General features: G+C 36.8%; 1 protein-coding gene across 3 annotated transcripts in view; it reads right to left on the bottom strand.

Annotated features, from left to right (window-relative positions):
• The window catches only part of LOC136856380 (ATP-binding cassette sub-family G member 8), a 50,165-nt gene that overhangs the window by 21,031 nt on the left and 3,077 nt on the right, over positions 1-26,057 (bottom strand). For 2 of the 3 annotated variants that reach the window (XM_067134200.1, XM_067134199.1), the window contains exons 2-5: positions 22,844-22,897; positions 7,817-7,917; positions 5,688-5,859; positions 1,727-2,042 (exon numbers count right to left, since the gene is read on the bottom strand). In XM_067134200.1, the coding sequence (XP_066990301.1) occupies positions 1,727-2,042; positions 5,688-5,859; positions 7,817-7,916 (588 nt within the window). In that variant the 5' untranslated portion in view covers position 7,917; positions 22,844-22,897. Of the gene's footprint in view, positions 1-1,726; positions 2,043-5,687; positions 5,860-7,816; positions 7,918-14,265; positions 14,853-22,843; positions 22,898-26,057 lie in introns of those variants that run through there. The other variant, XM_067134198.1, reaches the window with a different exon arrangement.

The raw sequence follows: 26,057 nt of genomic DNA, 5'->3' as shown, positions 1-26,057 counted from the left end.
ACTCTGTAATAAAATTGACAAGTTATATTCATAATTACGTTCAAATTGTTTCTTGACCTCGCTGGAGCCCTGGAGAGAGAGAGAGAGAGAGAGAGAGAGAGAGAGAGAGAGAGAGAGAGAGAGAGAGAGAGAGAGAGAGAGAGAGAAGGTTACTAGGAAAAGTTTGAGGGAGACAGAGAGACGGGACACAGGGGTTATTAGGAAGAGGTTGAGAGAGAGAGAGAGAGAGAGAGAGAGAGAGAGAGAGAGAGAGAGAGAGAGAGAGAGAAAGGGTATTACTAGGAAAATTTGAGAGACAGAGAGACAGGACACAGGGGTTATTAGGGGAGAGGAGAGAGAGAGAGAGAGAGAGAGAGAGAGAGAGAGAGAGAGAGAGAGAGAGAGAGAGAGAGAGAAGGGGTTACTCGGAGAAATATGAGAAAGAGAGACAGAAAGACAGGAGAGACAGGATTTATTAGAGAAACCTGAGAGAGAGAGAGAGAGAGAGAGAGAGAGAGAGAGAGAGAGAGAGAGAGAGAGAGAGAGAGAGAGAGAAATTATAATTCACAGCAAACACCAATTTCCAAAACCTGTAACAAAAATCGACGAAACTGCATTAAAAAAATCCTATTCAAAATCCCCTTCCGCCCTGCTGCCCAGGGCAACACCCAGGCACCATATTCCTTCGCTGTCCCCGCCCCTCTTCCCCCTCCCGACGGCCTCCTGCGAGACCCAGACAAACCACAAGACACAGGAAGTTAGGAAGTTGGAAAAAATGTTGCGGACTGAACCTTGTGGTTTGGAAGGGTAAAATTGGGTCACCCTTTGGAACGGGAATTTGGTGACAGGGATGGATGAAGGGGTCTCTCTCTCTCTCTCTCTCTCTCTCTCTCTCTCTCTCTCTCTCTCTCTCTCTCTCTCTCTCTCTCTCTCTCTCTCTATGTTCCAAGGGGGCAAAGTATTTTTTTAAGAATCTACTATTGCAAAAATGCTTAATCTTTTACCATTCGTTTGGAAGAAAAAACAAACTATATTTGGGAAGTTTTCCCTAAAAAAATTTATAAAAAGTATCCATAAAAGGAGAAAGCTATATTTGCCCATTATCAGAAAAATTTCTATATTTGACAACTCTTGAGAGATAAATATAATTGGCAATAACTTCTGGAAAAAAAATTCCTGTGGTATGGATGCCATTTCTAAAAAAATTCTCAAAGTATTTTCCAAGAAAAATTAAAAATCCCAAGTATTTTCCAAGAAAAATAAAAACATTTCAAGTATTTTCCAAGAAAAATAAACATATTTTTGGTCAAAATAAGAAAAACACACGTGACAAGTATTTTCTACTGGGGGGAACCTGTATCTGACAAATACTCTAGAGACAAAAAAAAAATACTCAGGAATATATAAAACCTTCATTTAACTACAGAAAAAACACATAAACTTGGCAAGTATTTCATAAGGGGAAATTTATATACTGCAATGAAAAAACCCTGTATTTGAATACAGAATAAAAATTAAACTTGCCCAGCGTTTTATGAGGGGAAACTTATACAAGTACTTTACAGGGGAAAAAAAACTTGTACACCAAGTACTTTACAAGGTGAAAACATTATACCATAAGTACTTTACTAGGTAAAAGACTTACAAACTCACCAGCCAAGTACTTTACAAGGAAAAAACTTATACACTACAAAAAAAGCTGGATTTAACAATTATCTACATTAAAAAAACCTCATTTTAAACTTACTTTAGTCCTGGTATCCCTAGCGGACGGAGGCGGGTTCCAATCTCTCGCAGCCAATAAATCCGGATTGCTCTTACTCCTAGTGTAGCGATCCCCTCTCCCTAAAGGGGACACGCCTCCCCCTACTCCTCCAACAACACCTCCTCCAATAACTCCAACTCTCCCTCCACCACCACCTCCTCCTCCTCCTCCTCCATCGTCACTCGAGTCGTATCCACTGCTACCTTCTCGTCCTCGAGCCGAGGGTGGGAAAACTCGGGGGAGGCCGAATTTCAGGTACGTGAACATGTTGGAGCCCAGTTCGCTTTTGGGACCATACCTTTGGTTGGAGATTGGAAGAAGAAGAAGAGTTTCAGAATGTAAACAAACCAGATTTAGTGTTGGTTCTTGAAAACCTTACCTCTGAGTTGAAGGTTGGTAGAAGAAGAAACGTTTTAAAAGATAAACGAACCAGAATTAGTGTTGTTTCTTGAAGATGTATACAAATGAACTCCAGTATTGTTTCACGGAAGAAGAAGAAGTCAGAATTGTACACACACCAGATTTAGTGTTGTTTCTCATTAATATAAACAAATGAATATCAGTACTGTTTCTCAAATTATTAAAAAATGTATATATATTTGTTTTGTCTCTTGAAATTGTAAACAAATGAACACCAGTATTGTTTCTCGGAAGAAGAAGACTTCAGAGATATGAACAATCAAGATTTAGTGCTGTTTCTTATCAATATAAACAAAAACGTAGCAGTACTGTTTCTTAAAGTATTAACAAATATATATTTGTATTGTTTCGTGGAAGAAAAAGACTTCCAAACTATAAACAAGCTAAAATTCATATCGTTTCTTATCAATTTCAACAAATGAGAAACAGTACTGTTTCTCAAATTAACAAATGTATATGTGTAGTTTCCTTAAGAAAATACTGAATTAATTGATTTTTATATCAGTACTGTATTTAAATATCAATACAGACAAAAATTAAATATAGTTAAGAATCACTTGTTATGTTTCTTAAATATATAAATAAACTTCAGTAATATTTCCTAAAAATTAAAAAAAAAAGAATCTTTATTGTTTCTTGAAAATAATTTTTGAAATAATTGAATTCAAAATTCATAATATACTGAAATACCCACAAAAAGTAAATATAATTATGATTATTTATTCATTTATTTCTAATATATGACCAATATACATCTAAAAATAAAAAAAAATAATAATTTCAACCATACAATAAAAAGTTACACCAATCTAAACCACTACAATAAACATAAACTAAACCTTAAACTACATTTAACCTAAAAAACCAGACTACAGAGTCTAAAACCCCTTAAAAAACCCTAAAATCCCTTTAAAACTTCCTCGTATGATACTGGACACTTAATCACAAGAACTTTTCCGCAAAAAAAGGTAAGAAGGAGAGTTAGCCCGAGTTGCCAGATGGTCGATAACTGTCACTGTCCTGGGAGAGTTTGTGGTTCGTTCCCACAATTATTTTGGTCTCTGCTCCTTAAGGCTGTTGAACCTATTTGGGGGGGGGGGTTAGGTTCTCTCTCTCTCTCTCTCAATATATTTATACCTATTATTACCTTTCCCTCTCTCTTTCTCTCTTTTAATATATTAAAAACATATTCTCTCTCTCTCTCTCTCTCTCTCTCTCTCTCTCTCTCTCTCTCTCTCTCTCTCTCTCTCTCTCAATATATTTACTGTATATCTATTATTATTTCTCCTCTCTTTCTCTCTTGTAATATATTTAAAAACATATTCTCTCTCTCTCTCTCTCTCTCTGTTTTAGCACTCTCAATAAATTTACAAACCTGTTACTCTCTCTCTCTCTCTCTCTCTCTCTCTCTCTCTATTTTAGCACTCTCAATAAATTTACAAACCTGTTACTCTCTCTCTCTCTCTCTCTCTCTCTCTCTCTCTCTCTCTCTCTTCTCTCTCTCTCTCTATTTTAGCACCCTCAATAAATTTACAGACCTATTACTCTCTCTCTCTCTCTCTCTCTCTATTTTAGCACTCTCAATAAATTTACAAACCTGTTACTCTCTCTCTCTCTCTCTCTCTCTCTCTCTCTCTCTCTCTCTCTATTTTAGCACTCAATAAATTTACAAACCTGTTACTCTCTCTCTCTCTCTCTCTCTCTCTCTCTCTCTCTCTCTCTCTCTCTCTCTCTCTCTCTCTCTCTATTTTAGCACTCTCAATAAATTTACAAACCTATTACTCTGTCTCTCTCTCTCTCCCTCTCTCTCTCTCTCTCTCTCTATTTTAGCACTCTCAATAAATTTACAAACCTATTACTCTCTCTCTCTCTCTCTCTCTCTCTCTTTCTCTCTATTTTAGCACTCTCAATAAATTTACAGACCTATTACTCTCTCTCTCTCTCTCTCTCTATTTTAGCACTCTCAATAAATTTACAGACCTATTACTCTCTCTCTCTCTCTCTCTCTCTCTCTCTCTCTCTCTCTCTCTCTCTTTCTATTTTAGCACTCTCAATAAATTTACAAACCTGTTACTCTCTCTCTCTCTCTCTCTCTCTCTCTCTCTCTCTCTCTCTCTCTCTCTCTCTCTCTCTCTCTCTCTCTCTTTTTTAGCACTCAATAAATTTACAAACCTATTACTCTCTCTCTCTCTCTCTCTCTCTCTCTCTCTCTCTCTCTCTCTCTCTCTCTCTCTCTCTATTTTAGCACTCTCAATAAATTTACAAACCTATTACTCTGTCTCTCTCTCTCTCTCTCTCTCTCTCTCTCTCTCTCTCTATTTTAGCACTCTCAATAAATTTACAAACCTATTACTCTCTCTCTCTCTCTCTCCCTCTCTCTCTCTATTTTAGCACTCTCAATAAATTTACAGACCTATTACTCTCTCTCTCTTTCTCTCTCTCTCACACACACACACACACATTACTGAGCGTAAATCTCTACGGGATGTTCACACCCTGACAGCAAACTATAGAAAACGTAACATCATCTTTCATGGGGAACTAAACTAAACTTACAATACATAACATCTCTGTAGTTTTGTTTTATATATTCTTAGTATTCTTGGCTATTCTACGGCATTCTGTATTTAATATTACAGAATATACGTGCCATAAATATACGAAAGTAACGTATGATTAAGATTTTATATGGAAAAACTGGCAAAAAACGTCTATTCTTTTGAGAGTTTGTGCAATATTTCGGGCTCCGAAAAATTCATCACTCACAGATCTGCTTCGAATCTAATCTTTGCGGATTATGAGGGTCCCAATGAGGCGTGTGAGTTACCAGAGTAAGCTTAAGGCTGCCGAGAGAAGCATATACACCTTGGTCAGTTTTCTAAATGAAAAGTTGAATTTTAGATGACTTGCCAGGTTTAAATCAAATTGTTACCACTAACCCCACAAATATTGGTTCTGTTTAAAGCTTGTCACCACAAAAACTATAATTACAACCTATAATAACCCACGGGGGGGTTGTACCTAATAATAATCCACGTGGGACCCCTACTGTTAACCCTGAAACTATTAATACAACCTAAAAACAACCAAATTTAAGTTGTACCCAAAATAACAACCCACCTGTGTCCCTACTAACAACCCTGGAACTATAAATAAAAACTAAAAGAACCCACTTTGGGTTGTATCCAAAAATAACCCACCTGGGTCCCTACCCTCAACCCTGAAACTATCAAACGCTTTGTAACAACCCAACAGGGAGTTGTACCCAAAAAAACAACCCACCTGGGCTCCTAATATCACCCCTACAACTATAAATATAATCTACAACAACTCACCAGGGGGTTGTATGCACAAATAAACCCTTTTTTGGGGTTGTAACCACAGGCAACCCACCTGGCCCACTACCAACCCTAAAACAATAAAAAAAAACTAAAAAAAAATTTTGGGGTTGTACTCAAAACTGAAAGTTCCAACCACAACCAACTACAACCCACCAGAGGTTATAGTCTAAAAAAAAACCTACCTGGGATTATTGAGTATCGAGTGTACAGTCGACTCCCGAAGTTGGAAGTTCCCGAAGGGGGGCGGAGCCTTCTCCTGCGACCCCAGGGCGGAATCCGTGAAGTCGGAGTTGAGGTTCTGTCTGTAGATGGACCAAGCGTGGAGGTCCTCGCTGGCTGTCAGCAGGGCGGAGCCTTTGGAAGGGAGAAGGTGAGGATACTGTCAAAGATCTGGATAGCGGGGTGGTGGGGGGAGGAGGTTCTATCTTACTTTCCTCAACCCTCTCCTGACAATTGATTCATAGTGCAACTGCTTTGAGGATGTTTCCTGTTGCACCTCTCAGACCTTTTATTGTCAGTTTCCGTTTCAGCGCTGAATGACCTCATTGGTTCCAGTGCTTGGTCTTTGGACTAAACTCTATACTCAATTCAATCCAGATGTGGGAGGGTGTGTTTGAGTGTACCCTCTAAAAAAGGGGTGTAGTTCAGTGTACCCTTTGAAAAAGGGGTGTATTTTAGTGTACCCTCAAAAAACGGGGTGTATTACACCAAGAGAGTGTACAGAAATGGAACAGAGAGAGAGAGAGAGAGAGAGACAGAGAGAGAGAGAGAGAGAGAGAAGTTAAGACAATACACAAAAAATGCAAAATACGTAATAATAACAGGTATGTATACAGGTGAATGTACTTAAGTGCTCTAAAAAAATGGGTGTATTACACTCTGTAGGGTGTATGCAGGGAGGTGTATTTGGGTACAGCCCCGAAAAAGGTGTATATTATACCCGGGAGAGTGTTATACAAACAAAAATACACAATGCGTAAAGATAAAATGTATGAATTACAGGAAGGTGTATTTGTGTATACCTTCTGGAAAAGGGGTGAATTTTAATGTGTGATGGTAAAACTTACCGATACTGGAGGGTGTATTACACCTAGAGAGTGTAAAAGGCAAGTGTATTTGAGTTTATTTACATAAAAAGGGTGTAATACACTCTGAAAGGTAGTGTATTTGGGTATACCCTTAAAAAAGGTGTATTACACCCTGGAGATTGTATACAGGCAGGTGTACTTAGGTATACCCTCAAAAAAAAGGTGTACTATGACCTGGATAGTATATAAAAGAAAGAGTATTTGAGTACAGCCTCGAAAAAGGAGTATTACACCTGGGAGAGTGTAGTGAATTTTAGTGTACCCTAAAAATGGTGTAGTATACCCTAGAGAGTGTAGACAGGCAAGTGTATTAGAGTATAGCCTCGAAAGAGGGTGTATTACACCCAGGAGAGTGTATAGAAATGAAACAGGTGAATCTTAAGTAACAAAAACACACAAAAACACACAACACCTAATACAAAAATGGGTGCATCACAACCTACCCACAACAATAGCTACAACACCACAACACCAGATACAACAACATTCGACTGACCACCTTCTCACACCCAAGACTGGCCCAAGACTGGCTCGAGATACCTCGAGTTTCCCCCAAATAAAGAATGGAATTGGGACAGAGAGATGTTGATCCAACCAACGGCCATAAACTTGACACGTATGAGAGAGAGAGAGAGAGAGAGAGAGAGAGAGAGAGAGAGAGAGAGAGAGAGAGAGAGAGAGAGAGAGTATTTATTTGATATATATTGGTCAATAAATTCCAGAGAGTTGACACAAATTCTCCAGAAAGACCCACCTGTCAGATTGAGCTCAAACCCACAACCTGTTCTTGTAGGCAAAAAGATATATTTCTATAATACTGACTTGATATATTCGTTAAATATATTAAAAGTCAGACAAATGTGTTTATTATAATTTTATAAATCATAAAAATGACTTGAAAATATACATTACATTAAATCTCCCTAAAATGTATATTGCAAGAAAATAATTCACTTGCTTGAAATATTTTATAAAAATACATTACAAAGGAAGGGTACATTTACTGATTTTATATGAAATAAAAATATTTTTTAAAAATATATTTGAATTACTATTCTCTCAATAAAACAATTTAATCACCTCTGAGCAAAATATAACAGGTATCACCTACCTGTCTCGGCTAATTAAAAATTCGTATCTACCTGTAATTAAAAATTCACATCCCTACCTGTCTTGGCCAATCAAAAACTCCCATTAACCTGTAATTAAAATTCCATATTTACCTGGATTAGGCCTACTTATGGGAGGCCTAGGCTCAGATATGGTAGAAGGAGGGACCGAGTACCTCCTTTCCATGGTGTTGAGTTCCCATAATTCGCTCATTCTGGAAAGAAGAAGAAGAAGGTGAAAGAGATAATTTTGTAAACAAAGGTACGAAGGATGACTGAAGATGCTGGTATCTTGATTTCTTAATTGTCATTTGATTATCTTGCAGATTATGTTATCTTTAAGTTTGTGGAGGTAATTGATGGGATAATGTTTTATGTATATATATATATATATATATATATATATATATATATATATATATATATATATATATATATATATATATATATGCATATACATTCACCTAAATGAAAATATTACTAACAATTAAAACTATAATCATAATTCTTCGATATATCCTTCCATAAACACTTTACAAAATACACAATACACCTAAATACACAAAAATACACAAAGAAAAATAGATCTAATGTAGAAAACGTATTTACTTGGGTCACCCAAGATATACAACACATTTTCTATATCTATAAAAGCTCACTTAAAAGAGGAGTGTAGTTCCCGTAGAGTTTCTCCAAGCTTAAATTATTGATGAATAGAATGTTATATTTTGGTGCTTTCTGAAATTGATAAATGATTTTGGCAGACATTTTTATACGACACAAATCAAATAGTTTTTTCAGGAACAGCTTTAACAAACTAAGAAGCCATTTTCGACCTAAAATGGATCCAAAACACCAAACCATCGTAAACTATAGATCAAAGACGGTCCCACTCGAGAATAATTTTTGTTATAAACTACGTTACTATAAAAAAAATAAACACACTACTCAGTAAAGAAAATATACTGAATTAAAACTAATACAATTCAGTGAATGAGGACAAAATAAACAGGTCGTCCTATAATTTAGCGAAATTCTTAGTACTCTTTTTAAAATACTATAACGGACGCTACTTATTCTCTGAAAAATTCATATGAATCAGTGACTTAAAGCGTTTCAATATACCTCAAAATCATTTTTGATGCCGTTTTGATATTGAATCTTTATTTACGCACATACCCCTTAATGAAACCATTGACACTTAAGGGGGCACTTTCAGATATTTGCCCAGAAATGTTTAATGATGAGTTGTATTTACAAGTAGGTGGGGCAGCAATGGGTAGCCCAGTTTCATGTATTTTTGCTAATTCATTCTTAGGTTTTCATGAGGGGAAAGTGGTTGTTTAAACCTTTGTTCTGCAAGCGATTTGTAGATGATACTTTTTTATTTTTGAAAATGAACACCAGGCTATTAGGTTTCTTCACTACCTAAACAGCAAACGTGAGAATATAAAATTTGCTTTAGATAGGGAGGTGAATCATAAGACGCCATTTTTAAATATTTTCATTGACAAATCCCAGAGTTAATTTTCTGTTTATAGGAAACCCACTTTTTCAGGATTAGGCTTGAGTTTTTTCAGCCACTGTCCCAACATTTTCAAATTAAATGCAATTAATACCTTAATCTACAGGGTTTATAATTTGTGTTCCAATTTCACTTTGTTTCACGAAGGGATGGAATTCTTGGTAAGATTTTTCGCAAATAATAGTTATCCAAACAATTTGGTCTTTAAACACATTAAGCTGTTTCTGGAAAGTGTTTGCAGTCCTAAAGTGCCACTTGTTAAAGTTCCTAAACTATTTTTTTTATTGAAAGTTGCCTTTCATTGGTGAATCAGTTGAGCAACTTCAGATGGACAGAAATACTGTTCTGAGAGATTTTAACCACAGATTACTTTCAAATTCATTTTGAGTAATGATTTTACAATAAAAAGCTCACTACCTTTCAAAGATAAACTGCGTGATCTATTGCGTTCTGGTATTTGTTTGCTATTATACACGCCCCAACCGCCAAGTGGGTATTTGGGTAGTTCCATATAGGCGCTCAAAGCGAGATACTGCCAGAACAGGTAGAGATTTGCAAGTCAAACGATACAAGGGATTTTAAAATTGTAGATTCTTGTTCAAAATGAGGTTCATTTTTCTGTTTTGTAATTTTTCTTTTCGTGTTTCTCTTTCTTAATGTTTCTTAGTCCCGTGTTTTATTTGATTTTTTTTTATCAGTGGCTTTTTTTTTATTCACTCAATTTTTTAGATTTAAATTTGTTGTATTTTGCTTTTGTGAATGGTATAAGATTAATTACAAATATTCAGTGTATATATATATATATATACAGAGATATATATATATATATATATATATATATATAGAGAGAGAGAGAGAGAGAGAGAGAGAGAGAGAGAGAGAGAGAGAGAGAGAGAGAGAGAGAGAGAGAGGTACTATCATCAAAAATAAATAAATTAGAAGAGAGACCAAGAAATACGATCAACATATATTAATCCTTCAACATATATTAAGTTAAAAGTTAAAAGTTATACCTTTAGTTTAACCAGACCACTGAGCTGGTTAACAGCTCTCCTAGAGAGGGCTGGCCCGAGGGATTACATTTATTTTACGTGGATAAGAACCAGCTGGTTACCTAGCAACGGGACCTACAGCTTATTGTGGAATCCGAACCACATTACGACGAGAAATGAATTGGTATCACCAGAAATAAATTCCTCTAACTCTTCATTAGCCGGCCAGAGACTCGAACTCGAGAGAGAGAGAGAGAGAGAGAGAGAGAGAGAGAGAGAGAGATTCAAAACACCATTACCATCAACATATATCAAGCCTCCAAATGTAACACACTACTTGTAAATAAAGAGAGAGAGAGAGAGAGAGAGAGAGAGAGAGAGAGAGAGAGAGAGAGAAAGACCCGTTTGGCTCGGCTGTCCTACATTTCAGAGGACCTGCAAAAACTGGGCGCGCTATGCGAGTACCCAGTTTGACCTCAGCTGACCCCAAGAAGTGGGTTTATATGATACCCTGATAACGCAAGTCACGAATTTTGCTGAGAGAGAGAGAGAGAGAGAGAGAGAGAGAGAGAGAGAGAGAGAGAGAGAGAGAGAGAGAAATTTGACAAATGAGAAAGATTAGTAGAACATAAAATTAGATGAGAAACAGATTATGGCAAAGAGAAAAATTTTAAAAATTGAGAGAGAGAGAGAGAGAGAGAGAGAGAGAGAAATTTTTAAATAGACCGATGTATAGAGAGTATTATACTGAATTAGAGAGAGAGAGAGAGAGAGAGAGAGAGAGTCCTTGGCTGATGTGAATATATAAACTGAATAATCTAACATGCCCTCGATGGCTGGGCATAGCGGTCCTAGATCTAGAAGTGCCCAAAACTAGATGCTGGTCTAGAACGGGTGCGTGTCCAGACGCCCTGGCGTCACAAAATTGAGGGTCTGTGGCGTCTAGATGACACAGAATATCAGTAGGATTCTCTCTCTCTCTCTCTCAATCTTCTCTCTCAATCTTTAGACAATCTTATTTCTCTTTCTCTCTCTCTCTCTCTCTCTCAATAGTGATCTCTCTCTCTAAATAGTGATCACTCTCTCTATTTCAATATAATTCGCTCTCTCTCTCTCTCTCTCTCTCTCTCTTTCAAGAAATTTCACTCTCCCTCTCTCAAGTATATTCTCTCAATTTTTAGACAATATTATTTCTCTCTTTCTCTCTCTCTCTCTTTCAATATAATTCTCTCTCTCTCTCTCTCTCTCTCTCTCTCTCTCTCTCTCTCTCTCTCTCTCTCTCTCTCTCTCTCTCTCTCTCTCTCAGTCCAAGAATCCAACACAATGCAATTTCAACAGAGACATGAAAGGTCATTCGTTTTTTAAGGTCACGTTTAGCCAATCGAAAAAGGTCAGAGAGAGAGAGAGAGAGAGAGAGAGAGAGAGAGAGAGAGAGAGAGAGAGAGAGAGAGAGAGAGGAAAGCAAAAATCGTAAAGAATAAAAAAAATCTATAAAGGACCATTTCACTTAAATCCTACAAATCGAAAGTAATATAAAAAATCACTGACTCAAACACAGTCAAACACAAACACAAGCCAGAGTAATATTAAACACGCACAAACGGACACAAACACATGTACACATACCGCACAAACACATCCAATAAGACCACACGATCGTATAAGAATCGCACCGAGTTTTATTTTTTATTTTTGTCACAGAGCAAGTGACGAATCATTTGTCCAATTTGCTTCAAATTGGACGATGAAATTGACTGCGTTCTGGTGTGACTTTGCGGTATTTCGGCCTGAGAGAGAGAGAGAGAGAGAGAGAGAGAGAGAGAGAGAGAGAGAGAGAGAGAGAGAGAGAGAGATTAGAGGTATATATTCATGTATGCATATATGTGTGTGTGTATATATATATATATATATATATATATATATATATATATATATATATATATATATATATATATATATATATATATATATATATATATATATATATATATATATATATATATATATATATATATATATAGATATAGATAGAGAGAGAGAGAGAGAGAGAGAGAGAGAGAGAGAATCCTATTTCACGGGTCTTTTACACAATCAAAATTTAATAGAAAAAATCTATTAATCGGCTGCAATTCAATAAAACCATTTCCCGCCGCGTTCGTTAACCCGCCGGAACAAACACAAAACGGCCCTCCATATTTACCGCCGCGTTCCGCTACGGCTGCGTTCAAGAGCCCTAACCAAACGGCGGAAATCTGAATGCAAACACTCCTTAACCCCTGAAACGTTCAGTAACCTTCGAGGGAAACAAATAAGAAGAAGAAGAAGAAGAAGAACAGTTTTCCGTTGCCGATAACCCATACAAGCGGAACGGGACCTCCTCGCCAATACGCGAATGATTCCGGTTACGGATTCCACACCTGCCCGACTCAATCATCCACGTAGGTGATATTAACGGTAGTGTCGCGCCTTTGTAACGGCTATGTCTCTCTCTCTCTCTCTCTCTTAGATTTTCTTTCTCTCTCTCCTTCCATCTTAAACGTTTTCTCTTTATCTTTTTCTCACTTTATTTTCATCTCTCTCTCTCTCTCTCTCCCTCTCGCCCTCTCATAATCTTTCTCACACTCTATTTCTTAATTTTTCAGTCTCTCTCTCTCTCTCTCTCATAATCTTTCTCTCTCTCTATTTCTCAATTTTTCAGTCACTCTCTCTCTCTCTCTCTCATAATCTTTCTCTCTCTCTCTCAGTTTTTCAGTCCCTCTCTCTCTCTCTCTCTCTCAATTTTTCAGTCTCTCTCATAATCTTTTTCATTCTCTCTCATAATCTTTCTCACTCTCTATTTCTCAATTTTTCAGTCTCTCTCTCTCTCTCTCTCTCTCTCTCTCTCTCTCTCTCTCTCTCTCTCTCTCTCAATTTTTCAGTCTCTCTCTCCCTCTCTCTCTCTCTCATAATCTTTCTCACTCTTTCTCAATTTTTCATCTCTCTCTCTCTCTCTCTCTCTCTCTCTCTCTCTCTCTCTCTCTCTCTCTCTCTCTTCTGTCTCTCTCATAATCTTTCTCACTCTCTGTTTCTCAATTTTTCAGTCTCTCTCTCTCTCTCTCTCATAATCTTTCTCTCTCTCTATTTCTCAATTTTTCAGTCTCTCTCTCTCTCATAATCTTTCTCACTCTCTTAATTTTCCAGTCTCTCTCTCTCTCTCTCTCTCTCTCTCTCTCTCTCTCTCTCTCTCTCTCTCTTAATCTTTCCCATTATCTCTCATAATCTTTCTCACTCTTTCAGTCTCTCCCTCTCTCTCTCTCTCATAATCTTTCTCATTCTGTCTCTCTCATAATCTTTCTCATTCTGTTTCTCTTAATCTTTCTTACTCTCTATTTGTCAATTTTTCAGTCTCTCTCTCCAGACAGAGAGAGAGAGAGAGAGAGAGAGAGAGAGAGAGAGAGAGAGAGAGAGAGAGAGAGAGAGAGAGAGAGAGTCTACGAAAACTTCCTTTTGAATACTGAAGTCTTTCTAAGTATTCTAAAAGCTCTTAATTTATACATTATTCAATGTATAAAGCATACGGTAGCCAATGCATATTGCATCACCACACCCACAGAACCTTAAAAAGACAAATAGTAGCAAAGAAAAACAAAGTAATTCTCTAAACAAATGAATTAACAAAATACAAGCCACTTTACTTAAGTTTACCCTTACATGCAAGACCGTATAGAAAACGGGAATATTCCATCTGCAATTGCCAGCAACTGCTTGTGTTGCCAGCAACTGTTTGCATAAACCCGGTATTGTTCACTGTGTTTGTTCAGGGAGTGTTTGTTCTTGCGCACAGCGCTCAATTGTTCGGCGTGTTTGTTTTATGCCGGTTGCGAGTCTGGGTGTGTTTGCACTTGTGGAGAAACTGGGAGATTTACATGATAGTATTCTGTCTGTTTTAATAATAATCATATTAACATATTCATAAATTCTCTGCTTAGTTCTCCCAGATGTATATATTCACAAATTCTCTACTTAATTCCTTACTTAATGGACCTATTCATAAATTCTCTACTTACGAGGGGGACTCCCTTATAAGTGGCGAGGCAGACATGACGATGAATCCTTTCTGCGAGACACTTGACTCACTTAATGAGTAGGTGATTCAGGAAGTGAATGATTCACTCAAGAAGTTGCCGTTTCACTTTCCTACGTCAAACGATTCGGTTTCATCCTGTGATTCACTTCAAACGCTCCGACTTAAAAGATTCACTTTACAGTTCTGAAGTTTACTTTATAACTTGATTCACTTTACAGTTCCGTTTTTACTTTATAGGTTGAAAGATTCACTTGACAATCCTACTTTACAAACTGAATGATTCAAGTTACTATCCCTGTGTTGAAATATTGTTCAGGAACTCACTTTTCAAGTTAGATTCACCTTATTCAGCTCAAAGATTCACTTTCAATATGCAAAACTCACTTAAAAGCTCAACTTATAATTACAATATTCACTTCACTAAACAATTCATATGGATATTCCATTATAAGTAAAGATAAACTTGATTTTGTAAGCATAAAATCTAGAGATGATTCAGTTATTCACTTTGTAAGTGATGACTTGCATTTATTATTCAATTATTTACTTTCCAAGCCAAAATGAATTATCATCCAGTATTCACTTAACGGACTGAAAGATTCATTTAGAATGGTCAATTATAAATCAATTTTCACTTTATAAGTCAGAACACTCACTGAATAACTTTTAACTTAAAATACTGACTTCACAAGTCACTGCAAATTACAATAATCACTTAAATTTTCACTTACAACCAAAATATTTCTGGTTGACAAGTCAAAAGCTCACTGAATTCTAAAAACATATTTTGTAAAATTCTAAAAAAAATTAAATACAAATTTAAACCTCAAAATATTCACTTCAAGAGACATTGCAGTTAAAATATTCACTTCAAATATTTATTTATAACCACAAAATTTCAGTTGATAAGTCAAAATATTTCACTGAATTCAAGAAATTCATTTCGTGAAACCCGACAGAAATGAAACGAAAATTTAAACGGCGTTAAATTTGAAGCTAAACCCAGATGAATCATATAAATTCATTATTAATCTATCCATTAACCCAGTCACACCCGATTGGTCGACGAGCATCTTCGTGAAAGTAGGGAATAACGATTGGCGATTCCTGGTTAACCAAACCACACGTGTCGTCTGCTTATTATGGGTAACCAGTCACTAATGATGAGTGGTCACTGTATATATATACATAGACATATTTTCAATATTAATTATATTTATGATCACTTTAAAACATAAACAAACTCCAGACTTCAATGACAAACGAAAAAACACACAAAAAACATTAAAAAAAACTCTGCAAATTGTTTCAAATGGCTGCAATGTAAACAAAGGCGAGGCTTTCGAAAGAGGTCCTCCTCTCTCGGTGTCTTATGGATAACTGCTTTCCCAGAAGCCATCAACCTCTTCTTCTTCTTCGTGTTGTCCAGCTTTCGAGGTGCCAAGTCGGGTATTAAAGATGATTTTTCGAATTGGAGCATATAAAATATACGTATAAAACGCGATTTAAAAATGGTACAACGAAATCTAATCCGTGCCTCGCTGATATAAAATAGATTCGTGGAGTTTTTCGTGGAATATAACGAAAGCTGGGCAAGATTAACGGTAGGGGAACATTCGTGAATAAAGAATTTCCGTTCTAAGATACGTACAAACAGCTACGATAATACGGGTGAATTTCTCATTTCTCTCTCTCTCTCTCTTTCTATATATATATTAAACGTATATATATATATAACGTCATTATATGACGAGGCAAGATTCCGTTCTTCAACATTCCAGCTGAACGAGGCGTATCCGTTGCCATGGCAACGCCAGAAGACGCGATAACGGGACATTCCCCCCTACTGTCAAAATCAGCTGATTGATTACGGGCTAAATATATATACATAATATATATATACAGTATATACATATATTATATATATATATTGCAAAGATACACACGCATGCACGCACACACGCGCGCAAAAGACCGCTCGGGTTTCTGCAACCATTACACAGCGATAAATGCACCAACAAAGGCCTGTTGTAATTCTTGCTTAAGTGGAATCTTTTGAGGTTTTTCCTGATTTGCGGTGAAAGATCTTTCTTTCTCTCTCTCTCTCTTTTCTCCTTCCTTCTTAATCTCTTTCTCTATATCTCTCTTTAACTTTCTCTCTCCTTCTCTCTCTCTCTTTCCTTCCTTTCTAAACTCTTTCTCTCTATCTCTTTAACTTTCTCTCTCTTTATCTTTCTCCTTCTCTCTCTCTCTCTCTCTCCCTTCCTTCTTGAACTCTTTCTCTCTACTCTTTAACTTTCTCTCTCTTTATCTTTCTCCTTCTCTCTCTCTCTCTCTCTCTCTCTCTCTATCTCTCCTTCCATTCTAAACTTTCTCTATATCTCTTTAACTTTCTATCTCTCTCTCTCTCCTTCCTTCTTGAAGTCTTTCTCTCTATCTCTTTAACTTTCTCTCTCTCTCTCTCTCTCTCTCTCTCTCTCTCTCTCTCTCTCTCTCAGTAACAGAAAACATGAAATGTCGTATCGACAAATCTTTGCCTTCACAAAAAAAGAAGATAAAAAGCAACGAGAGAAGGAAAGAGAATACTGAAATAAGGAAGCATTTAGAAAAGCCTCGAGAACTTAAACACTTAAATACTTAAAGAGGCGGCCATATCTGAAAAGCTCCAATGAGCTTTCATTCTGCTGATCTTTCTTGGCTGGGACTTTTTGATTTTTAAAAAATTTTTTCTGTGATTTTTTACATTTTTTTATTTTTCTGTGACTTAATTTTTTTTTTCTGTGACTTTAATATTCTATTTTTTCCTGAATTTTTAATTTATTTTTTGTGACTAAATTTTTAAAAATTTTTCTGACTAAATTTTTTACATTTTTCCTGTGACCAAATTTTTTTACATTTTTTTTTTGAAGTTCCTCCAATTCTCTGTCATAAGCGATATTCACACGGAAGCTGCTTTGGGTTTCTTGTGAACTTTCCCCCTGGTGAAAATACTTTCTCTCTCTCTCTCTCTCTCTCTCTCTCTCTCACTTCTTTGGTAACAACTGCTTTCAGCTTCGACAAAAGACTGGAGTTGTTTACAACGAAAAGTAATTAGCAAAAATTACGTCATTCGGTAGAGGGGCCGGCCTTCTGACCATTGCGTCACACATCCGGTCATGAACGTGTCTCTCTCTCTTTAATCTTTTCTCTCTCTCTCTATCTTTTCTCTCTTTCTCTCTCAACCAAGAAATATTCATTATTTCAAAATCAACCATGACTTTAACTATTGGTATAGTAAATTTTTTCTCTCTCTCTCTCTTCTCTTTTTCTCTTCTCTCTCTCTCTCTCTCTCCAAAAATAGTCAATACTCTGCCAAATATATTTTTTAATCAATTATGGGATAAACATTATCATGTAGTTTCTCTCTCTCTCTCTCTCTCTCAAAAAAAATAATAATTGCTCTGCCAAATATAACTATTTTTTTAGTCAATTATACAGTAAACATTATTATATAGGTTCTCTCTCTCTCTCTCTCTCCAAAAATATTCTTTACTCTAGAAAATATGACTATTTTTTTAATCAATTATACAGTAAACATTATTGTATAGTCTCTCTCTCTCTCTCTCTGACATGGTGGACAGTCTTGCTAAAGCTGCCTGCACGCTTGTACTTGATGACAGAAATGTTGAGCCCTCACTTCGCTGCCTTAAACATAGAATATATTCAGCAGCTTTTGCCTGTACAGTAATTACAGCGTAAGGGATGCAGAGGGGCACTAGTGTTTCCATACAACATCATGATAACTTTCTGCAGAGCCGTCTCTCAAGTACCAAACGTGGACTCATTGCGTAGGCATAATGTCGTAAGTGCCAGGATAAGGTTGGGATATCGTTTAACTAGGTTGGACAGACACTAGATATACCACACTACACCTCATGTAAACTGTGTAACCTTGCTAATGCCAATAACCTTGAACACTACTGCCTTCATTGCCCCACTGTCAGGAATCTGTTACCTCAAGGACAAAATTTACTTCAAACCTGCCAATATTTACTCAAAATGACCACCTAGACTTAATTTTGACTTGTCATCCACACTTTGGTGGCTGCTAAACTGTCTGTTGCAGTTGTTGTGATAATTGAATACGATCTCATATATGTTATTTTTTAGTAACTGATATACAGTAATAATTCAATGCTGTAATTTTTCTCTTGATTTCTGATGTACTGTTTAACTGCTAATATGTAACTTTGTTTGACGTCTTTGGGCATAATAAATTTATTAAATAATCTCTCTTTCCAAAAATACTCATTACTCTGCCAAATACATCTATTCTTTAACCACCAATAAGCTAAACACATTAGGCATTGAATACTTGCGCCTCTCTCTCTCTCTCTCTCTCTCTCTCTCTCTCTCTCTCTCTCTCTCTCTCTCTCTCTCTCTCTCTCCAGTAAGCAACTTCCTTTCCCCGACAGGAAATGGCGAGACTCAGGTACCATTCCTTCCCAATTTCAAGATTACCTGTCTGGGTCATTAACCTGTGTTCCAGGTGAGTCAAAAATAATGTAATATCTTTTATTGTCTCTGGAATTTGGTATTTTATGTATTTTTTGAATAAATGTTTGATAATAATAATAATAATAATAATAATAATAGTAATAATAATCTCCTTTTATTGTCTCTAAAATCTAATATTTTATATAATAATAATAATAATAATAAAGAAGAAGAAGAAGAAGAAGAAGAAGAAGAAGAAGAAGAAGAAGTTCCTTTTATTGTCTCTAAAATCTAATATTTTATATATTTTTTAAATAAATGTTTGATAATAATAATATATAATAATAATAATTATAATAATAACCCATGATTATACCTTAGTGTAACACAAATGTTATGCTTTCTAAGGTATCTGTTGTTCACGTTATTGTTGAGCTGTTCACGGAACTGATTGTTCAGCAGAACAATGAACTATTGGCGGCGTTAGATCAATAACTACTTGACCACTGTACCAGAACCCGTAGCGGCCACCTCTCCAAACACTGACCCCACCTAATGAGTCTCTGTCTGAAATTCAGACCCATTCAAAGGAAACTAGTTTTTAAAAACTAGTTCTTAAAAGCTAGTTTGCTTTTTTCCCCGGCCTCGGTTCGGATGGACCGGTTTTCAAACCAGTTTTGGAGAAGAAAAAAAAGTGTCGCAATTGAGGTTAGATAACTGTATTAAACCTGATTCGTGGGACGTGGTGTCTTCTCCTTTTGTTGTTTGTTTGTTGTTTTTGGGGATAATAATAATAATAATAATAATAATAATAATAATAATAATAATAATAATAATAATAATAATAATAATAATAATAATAATTATTATTATTATTATTATTATTTCTACCAATACATCATCTCTCCCAACATCTAAATATAGATTACAACCCAAAAAACAAAATAAATAGCAAAAATCCTAAAAAAATCCACAAATTTGCCCAGAATTCCCAAACGAAACTTTGAAGAAGAAGAAGAGCGATCGTCTCTGCGAAATGTAAACAAAACAAAGAGGCGTTGATTCCCTCGACACACCTTAATTCAGCCTTTCCAGGAATGGTGCGCCATTTGAATATATATTTTGGCGTTGATTTTGCGTCGCTGTTTACGTAAATATTTATGCAAATTAGGTCAATACGTAACATAGGAAGGTGGAATTCGATATTTAAGTATGATTTATAGATATCTGTGTTTGATTTACGAGTTAATTTGTATGTGAAATATGCAAAATTCGAAGATAAAATTAGGTATTTGTCTGAAGAGCTAGAACGGAGTTGAAGTATATGTTTAATCTTATCAAATATATAAATATATATCTTATCATATTAATAAAAAAACAATCAGGAAGGTAAAATTACATATTTGTGAAAGATTCGGGAGTTAATTTGGAGTCCAAACGTGCAAAATAGGTACAAGAAATTAGGTATCTGTGTACAGAGTCAGTATGAATGGAAGTATATTGTTTAATACAAAAAAATATACATAAATATATCTGAAAAATATTAATAAACAAACAAACATCCAGATATAAGATCCAGTCGCGTCCTTTGTGTGTATGCAATGCACGAAAGTCCCTAAGGGAATGAAACCCTTATGAAGGCAGACAATAATGTCCACATTTGCATGCGAATCAGCTACCTGACGATCTGTCAAGGTCTGTGAAAAGAGGAAGGGATTATGAGCCTTATACCCCTCGCCCTAAGGGCTAGATTGGCTTGGGGATTAAGCCTGGCTTAAAACCACTGAAAACCAAGGTAATAGGAGCCCTAAGTCCCCTCCCTAAGGGCTAGAATCACTTATCACACCTCAATCTCGTCCCCCTGAAGATGATCCACGCATCGACAAGCGACTTACGACCATAACGACCCTTTCCAAAAGGTTCACAATCCTCCCATCACGCCTGGATGACTTCCAGGAACTGGAAAAACTCCGGAACGCCGATCTGAAGCGGTTCAGAGGACTCTGATCATTATTCCAGAGGATTTTAAGGGTCAGATTTGAATGAAACTTTACACCTTCAATTCAAGGTTCCCTTTAGGCTATTCTGAGCCTTATGGAGGGATGAAATAGAGGCGGTAATTGAGGTAATTGTCTCTCTCTGTACCAGCTGTGGCATCTTTCCAGAAGCGGGCCGCCCGTAAGAGGAAGGCCCGAAAATAGTGGGACCCTCGGGCGGGACCCAGTCTGACTTCCTAAATGTTTTGGGGGAAGTTGAAAGATATATTTTGCCTCAGTAAAATATTGTTTATTATTATTATTATTATTATTATTATTATTATTATTATTATTATTATTATTATTATTATTATTGTGTAATTAAAATCCACACTTATATAGTAAAGTATATTACTATGTAAAAAATATATATAGTATTATTATTATTATTATTACCTATACTTAAATTACCGAACAGACAATGAACATAGACAGACAAAAAGTACGCGACGCATCTATACAAACGCAAATACACAGGAATGACACAGACACGGAGAAACAAAGACAGAGCACAGACAAAACAAAGAAATTAAAAAGCCGTCTGCCTTGAAAACAACCGGTCTCTCATTCCTTATGCATTGCAGGCAAGATAACCGCATTGTAATCATGTCTTCTGCAATGAAGCTTCGATTTTTTTTCATACAAGCGTCGGCTCTGAGTCATTTGGAGAAATGTATAATGTATATAATGTTTTTAATCATGATTTTTGGGATCATAAATTGGTACGGAACATAATTCACAAGTTATGGCTTCAGAAGCGTCGTGGGAATTTGCCTAATCACTCTGCCTTTTAGGGGGTTCGAATCCCTGATAGTCTCTCTCTCTGTGGCTGGAAAGGTGACCATCAACTTAAAAAGTGTTTGTCCATCTCCCACTAAAAATTAGTTTTCTTATACGGAGATACATATAAGTACTTAGCAAGCTTCCTAGCTTGTGATTGGTCATTGAAAAGAGGTATTGACACAATCCTGCAATCTGACTGGTTGCAGAAGCTTCCTGGTTTATGATTGGTCAGTGAAAAAAGGCACTGACACAATCCTGCAATCTGATTGGTTTCAGAAGCTTCCTGGGTTATGATTGGTCAGTAAAAAGAGGTATTGACACAATCCTGCAATCTGATTGGTTGCAGAAGCTTCCTGGGTTATGATTGGTCAGTGAAAAGAGGTATTGACATAATCCTGCAATCTGATTGGCTCCTGAGAGAATCAGAAAGTGCTGATTGATCCAATTACCTGGTTCCCAGGACTGCTAATTATAGAGGTCTGTGATCACCTTTCCTAGACACACCTGTGTTTTGCGGTTGGCTTACCTGCAGGAGAGAGAGAGAGAGAGAGAGAGAGAGAGAGAGAGAGAGAGAGAGAGAGAGAGAGAGATTCCCTTAATGCTTCTGAAGACATACCAGTTTAAGAGCCCAAAATTCATGATAAAATATTATGTACATTGCTCCAGATGCCTCATTTTTAATATCAAAAGGGCTCCAGATGGCTCCAGTCCTGGGGCTGGAACAATAACAGCTCCGAGATGAGAGGTTGGAGCTATTTAAACCCACCAAAAAAGTGTTCCCTCTGAAAACCTATTAAATATCACCCACTTTGCATAATTGCTTACAAAATTTCATAGGTCAGGATACATAGATAGAAATAGATCTATGTATCCATACCTTTGTCTATATCTAGATAATCTAGATAAATAGGTGGATCTAGATATAAGCTAGATCTAGAAGTTATTTAGATACAGAACTATATCTAAAATGAACTTAAAAAGAATTTACAGATCTGGACACATACATAGAACTATATCTAGGCATCCACACCTTTATCTAGATCTAGATAATCTAGACGGATAGGTGTATCTAGAACTATTTTAGATCTATATTTCTGAAATGTATCTTAAAAGTATTAAAAAAATTTCACAGAACTCACAGAATTCACATAAGTAGAACTAGTTCCATGTATCCATACCTTTATCTAGATCTAGATAATCTAGATGGGTGTATCTAGAACTCTTCTAGATCTAGAATGAAATATAAGAAGTATTTTAACTCACGTGGTTTAGGGGGGCCAAATTTCGGGCGCCTGGTCCAAAGGTGGTGGTGATCAGCTGAAAGAAATAAAACAAAATAAGTAAAACTTTGCATAATCATTCGTACGCAATCAGCACAAACGACATTAACAATTACGAAATAACAAACTAATTTCTACAAAGAACAGACAAACAAACAAAGAACGTCTAAACAAACAAAGGAGGCCGCAAACAAAGCTTGAAAACCAAAGAAAGAGAAAGTTTATTTTTGGGCCTAGTGAAAGTGGACGCACCTCAGCGGGCTGACAATTATATGTCTAAAAAATCTATTTCAGTCACAAAAAATGATTCAATATACTTTTACATCTGGTCTAATACTTCTAATACTATTAATGATAATGATATACTACTATTATCGATGATACTACTTGTATTATTGATATTATCACTGATTTTATTGATGGTGGTCCTAAAATTGACCAGAATTCTAAGTCACGAAAATTCAAGAAGAAATGTAAACATATCAGCAGACGACGCGGTTACACAGTATTAGGCCCATAAAACATATTGCGTGCTTGCTTGTGCGTGCGAGAGAGAGAGAGAGAGAGAGAGAGAGAGAGAGAGAGAGAGAGAGAGAGAGAGAGAGTGTGCGCGCGCGCACAATCGCTCAATCCCAACCCACAACATGGCCTTGACAAGCGTCTGTGGTTGAAGCCAGTCTTATGTTATTTCATTTGCTCATATTTTTGTTTCTGTTTTTGCACAATCCACGTCCTTGTTTTTGCAAAAACAAGTCAACAGGCGCATTTCCTTGTTATTTAATAACAAATGCACAAGATGGCGTCATTGTTTTTCTAGCAAATACACAAGAAAATCTCAGTTACGACACGTAAAAAATTTGATGACATGAACAGGTGACAAAGACATTCCTGAACAAGACGGGCCTTGGAATTCCTTTGACGCGCATGCGTGCACGCGCGTGCGCTCAGAGCCGTACAGACATACGCACAGACATGTAGATATATAACTCTATACAAATTACTATTCTAAGGCCTATTTAATTCAAATTTACCCAATTCTGGCTTAAAAGACTTCCAACATTCTATAGCAAATCAATTTTGATCCAAGTTTAACAAAATCGTTCGTGAAGATTAGCAACCCCAGAGTAAGTCTCGGTTTTAATCACTTTCTTCCCCCACCCCCAACTCCCTCCCACCCCTTTCACCCCCCACATAATATGCGCACTTTCACCATTTCACCTGGCGCGCTCTCTCGCGCGCAAATGCGCAGTTTTATGCAAATGAAACAGTTTTGTATGAAAGGGAAAGTTCTCTACACATGAACAAATGGGTTATTATCGATTCTCTCTCTCTCTCTCTCTCTCTCTCTCTAAGACATATCTCCCTGCCTCTGACTAGGAGAGAGAGAGAGAGAGAGAGAGAGAGAGAGAGAGAGAGAGAGAGAGAGAGCACTCACCAATGACGAGCACATTCTATATCTACTATATAGGTGTTAATTAACCCAGTTAGATCAATCAATACCTGTCAGTCACCAATCAGGCGTATGAGAGAGAGAGAGAGAGAGAGAGAGAGAGAGAGAGAGAGAGAGAGAGAGAGAGAGAGAGAGAGAGAGAGAGAGAGGTGGGGATATAAGGGCTTGTCAATAAAGAGTTTTATGCAAATTACCTATAGAAAAATTTTAGGTCGACGTATACCTATATTCCACCTGGCTCTCTATCTCTCTCTCTCTCTCTCTCTCTCTCAAATGCCTTTCCCAATCTCATGTCTGTTCTGTGCGAAGGAGTAGTCCAGCCAACCCAGACGTGTATATGATAATTAACAACCTGTACAAGAGAGAGAGAGAGAGAGAGAGAGAGAGAGAGAGAGAGAGAGAGAGAGAAAGGGGCAACCTTTTCCACAACAAAAAACAGCTGATCTGTGGGTCACGTACTTGTTTAAAACGTGTCTGGAGGTAATTGTCTTGGTAAACCAATGACCATTACTTTCTTTTCTTTTCTCTCTCTCTCTCTTCTTTCCTTTCTCTCTCTTTTCATCTCTCTCACATATATTCTATCTCACTCCCCTCAAACTCTCTCACACTCACAAACTTCCTCTCTCTCTCTCAAACACACACACGTCAAACAATTCCTCTCTCTCTCTCTCTCTCTCACACACACACAAAAACACTCATATACACAAATATTTTCTCTCTCTCTCTCTCTCTCTCTCTCTCTCTCTCTCTCTCTCTCTCTCTCTCTCTCTCTCTCTCTCTCTCTCTCTCTACCCAAAGTCCTTGAGAGATGCAATCCGCATGCATTCCTTCCATCACAGAACCATCACGGGTCGTAATGATTATCATCCAATCATAGGTCACAGGTCATCACAGGCAAAGGTGTCTGATTTGTAAATTGCACTCTCTCTCTCTCTCTCTCTCTCTCTCTCTCTCTCTCCGATTGCGTTTTATTCTTGACCTCCATTCAGTCATATTCACTTTCAAGTGTCGTCTCTGACAGTTTATGATGAGATAGCATATGTATATATTTTAGTGTTCTGTTTTGTTAGTGGCGTTCTCTCCCTCTCTCTCTCTCTCTCTCTCTCTCTCTCTCTCACACACACACACACACACACATACACAGAAAGTAGACAGATAAGAGAGAGAGAGAGAGAGAGAGAGAGAGAGAGATTCAAACACAATTCCCTTTCCACTTCTCACATTCCCTTCAAACTTGACTACTTTTACCTTCGCCAGGAGGCCGTGACGATGTCCTAGTGACTTCTGGCTCCTCCTGGGTGTCCCTAGGACTCCCTAGGACTCCCTAGGAGCCCCCCGGGGCCCTTAGGGGTCCTTCCAGATGGGCCAAGGTCCCCCTCATGGCCCCTAAAGAAGGATTATGTGTCCTGTTCCTATACGAATATTTATCAAGAATTTTTACCTCCCGGGAAGGATTGTATCTCTCTCTCTCTCTCTCTCTCTCTCTCTCTCTCTCTCTCTCTCTCTCTCTCTCTCTCTCTCTCTCTCTCTCTGCTTTGCTGAATAAATCTTTTAAAATGTTTTGTACACATCAACATAATATAGACAATATTGTCATCATCTTGATGTACAAAACCAACTTAAAATTATTAGATTCATCAACATAATACAGACAATAATTGTCATAATCTTGATAAAAATCAACTTAAAATAATTAGAATAATAATAATAATAATAATAATAATAATAATAATATACAAATATATAA

Source organism: Macrobrachium rosenbergii, chromosome 35 (assembly GCF_040412425.1).
Source record: "Macrobrachium rosenbergii isolate ZJJX-2024 chromosome 35, ASM4041242v1, whole genome shotgun sequence".
Lineage (NCBI taxonomy): Eukaryota > Metazoa > Arthropoda > Malacostraca > Decapoda > Palaemonidae > Macrobrachium > Macrobrachium rosenbergii.
This window is presented reverse-complemented; position numbering and strand designations above follow the sequence as displayed.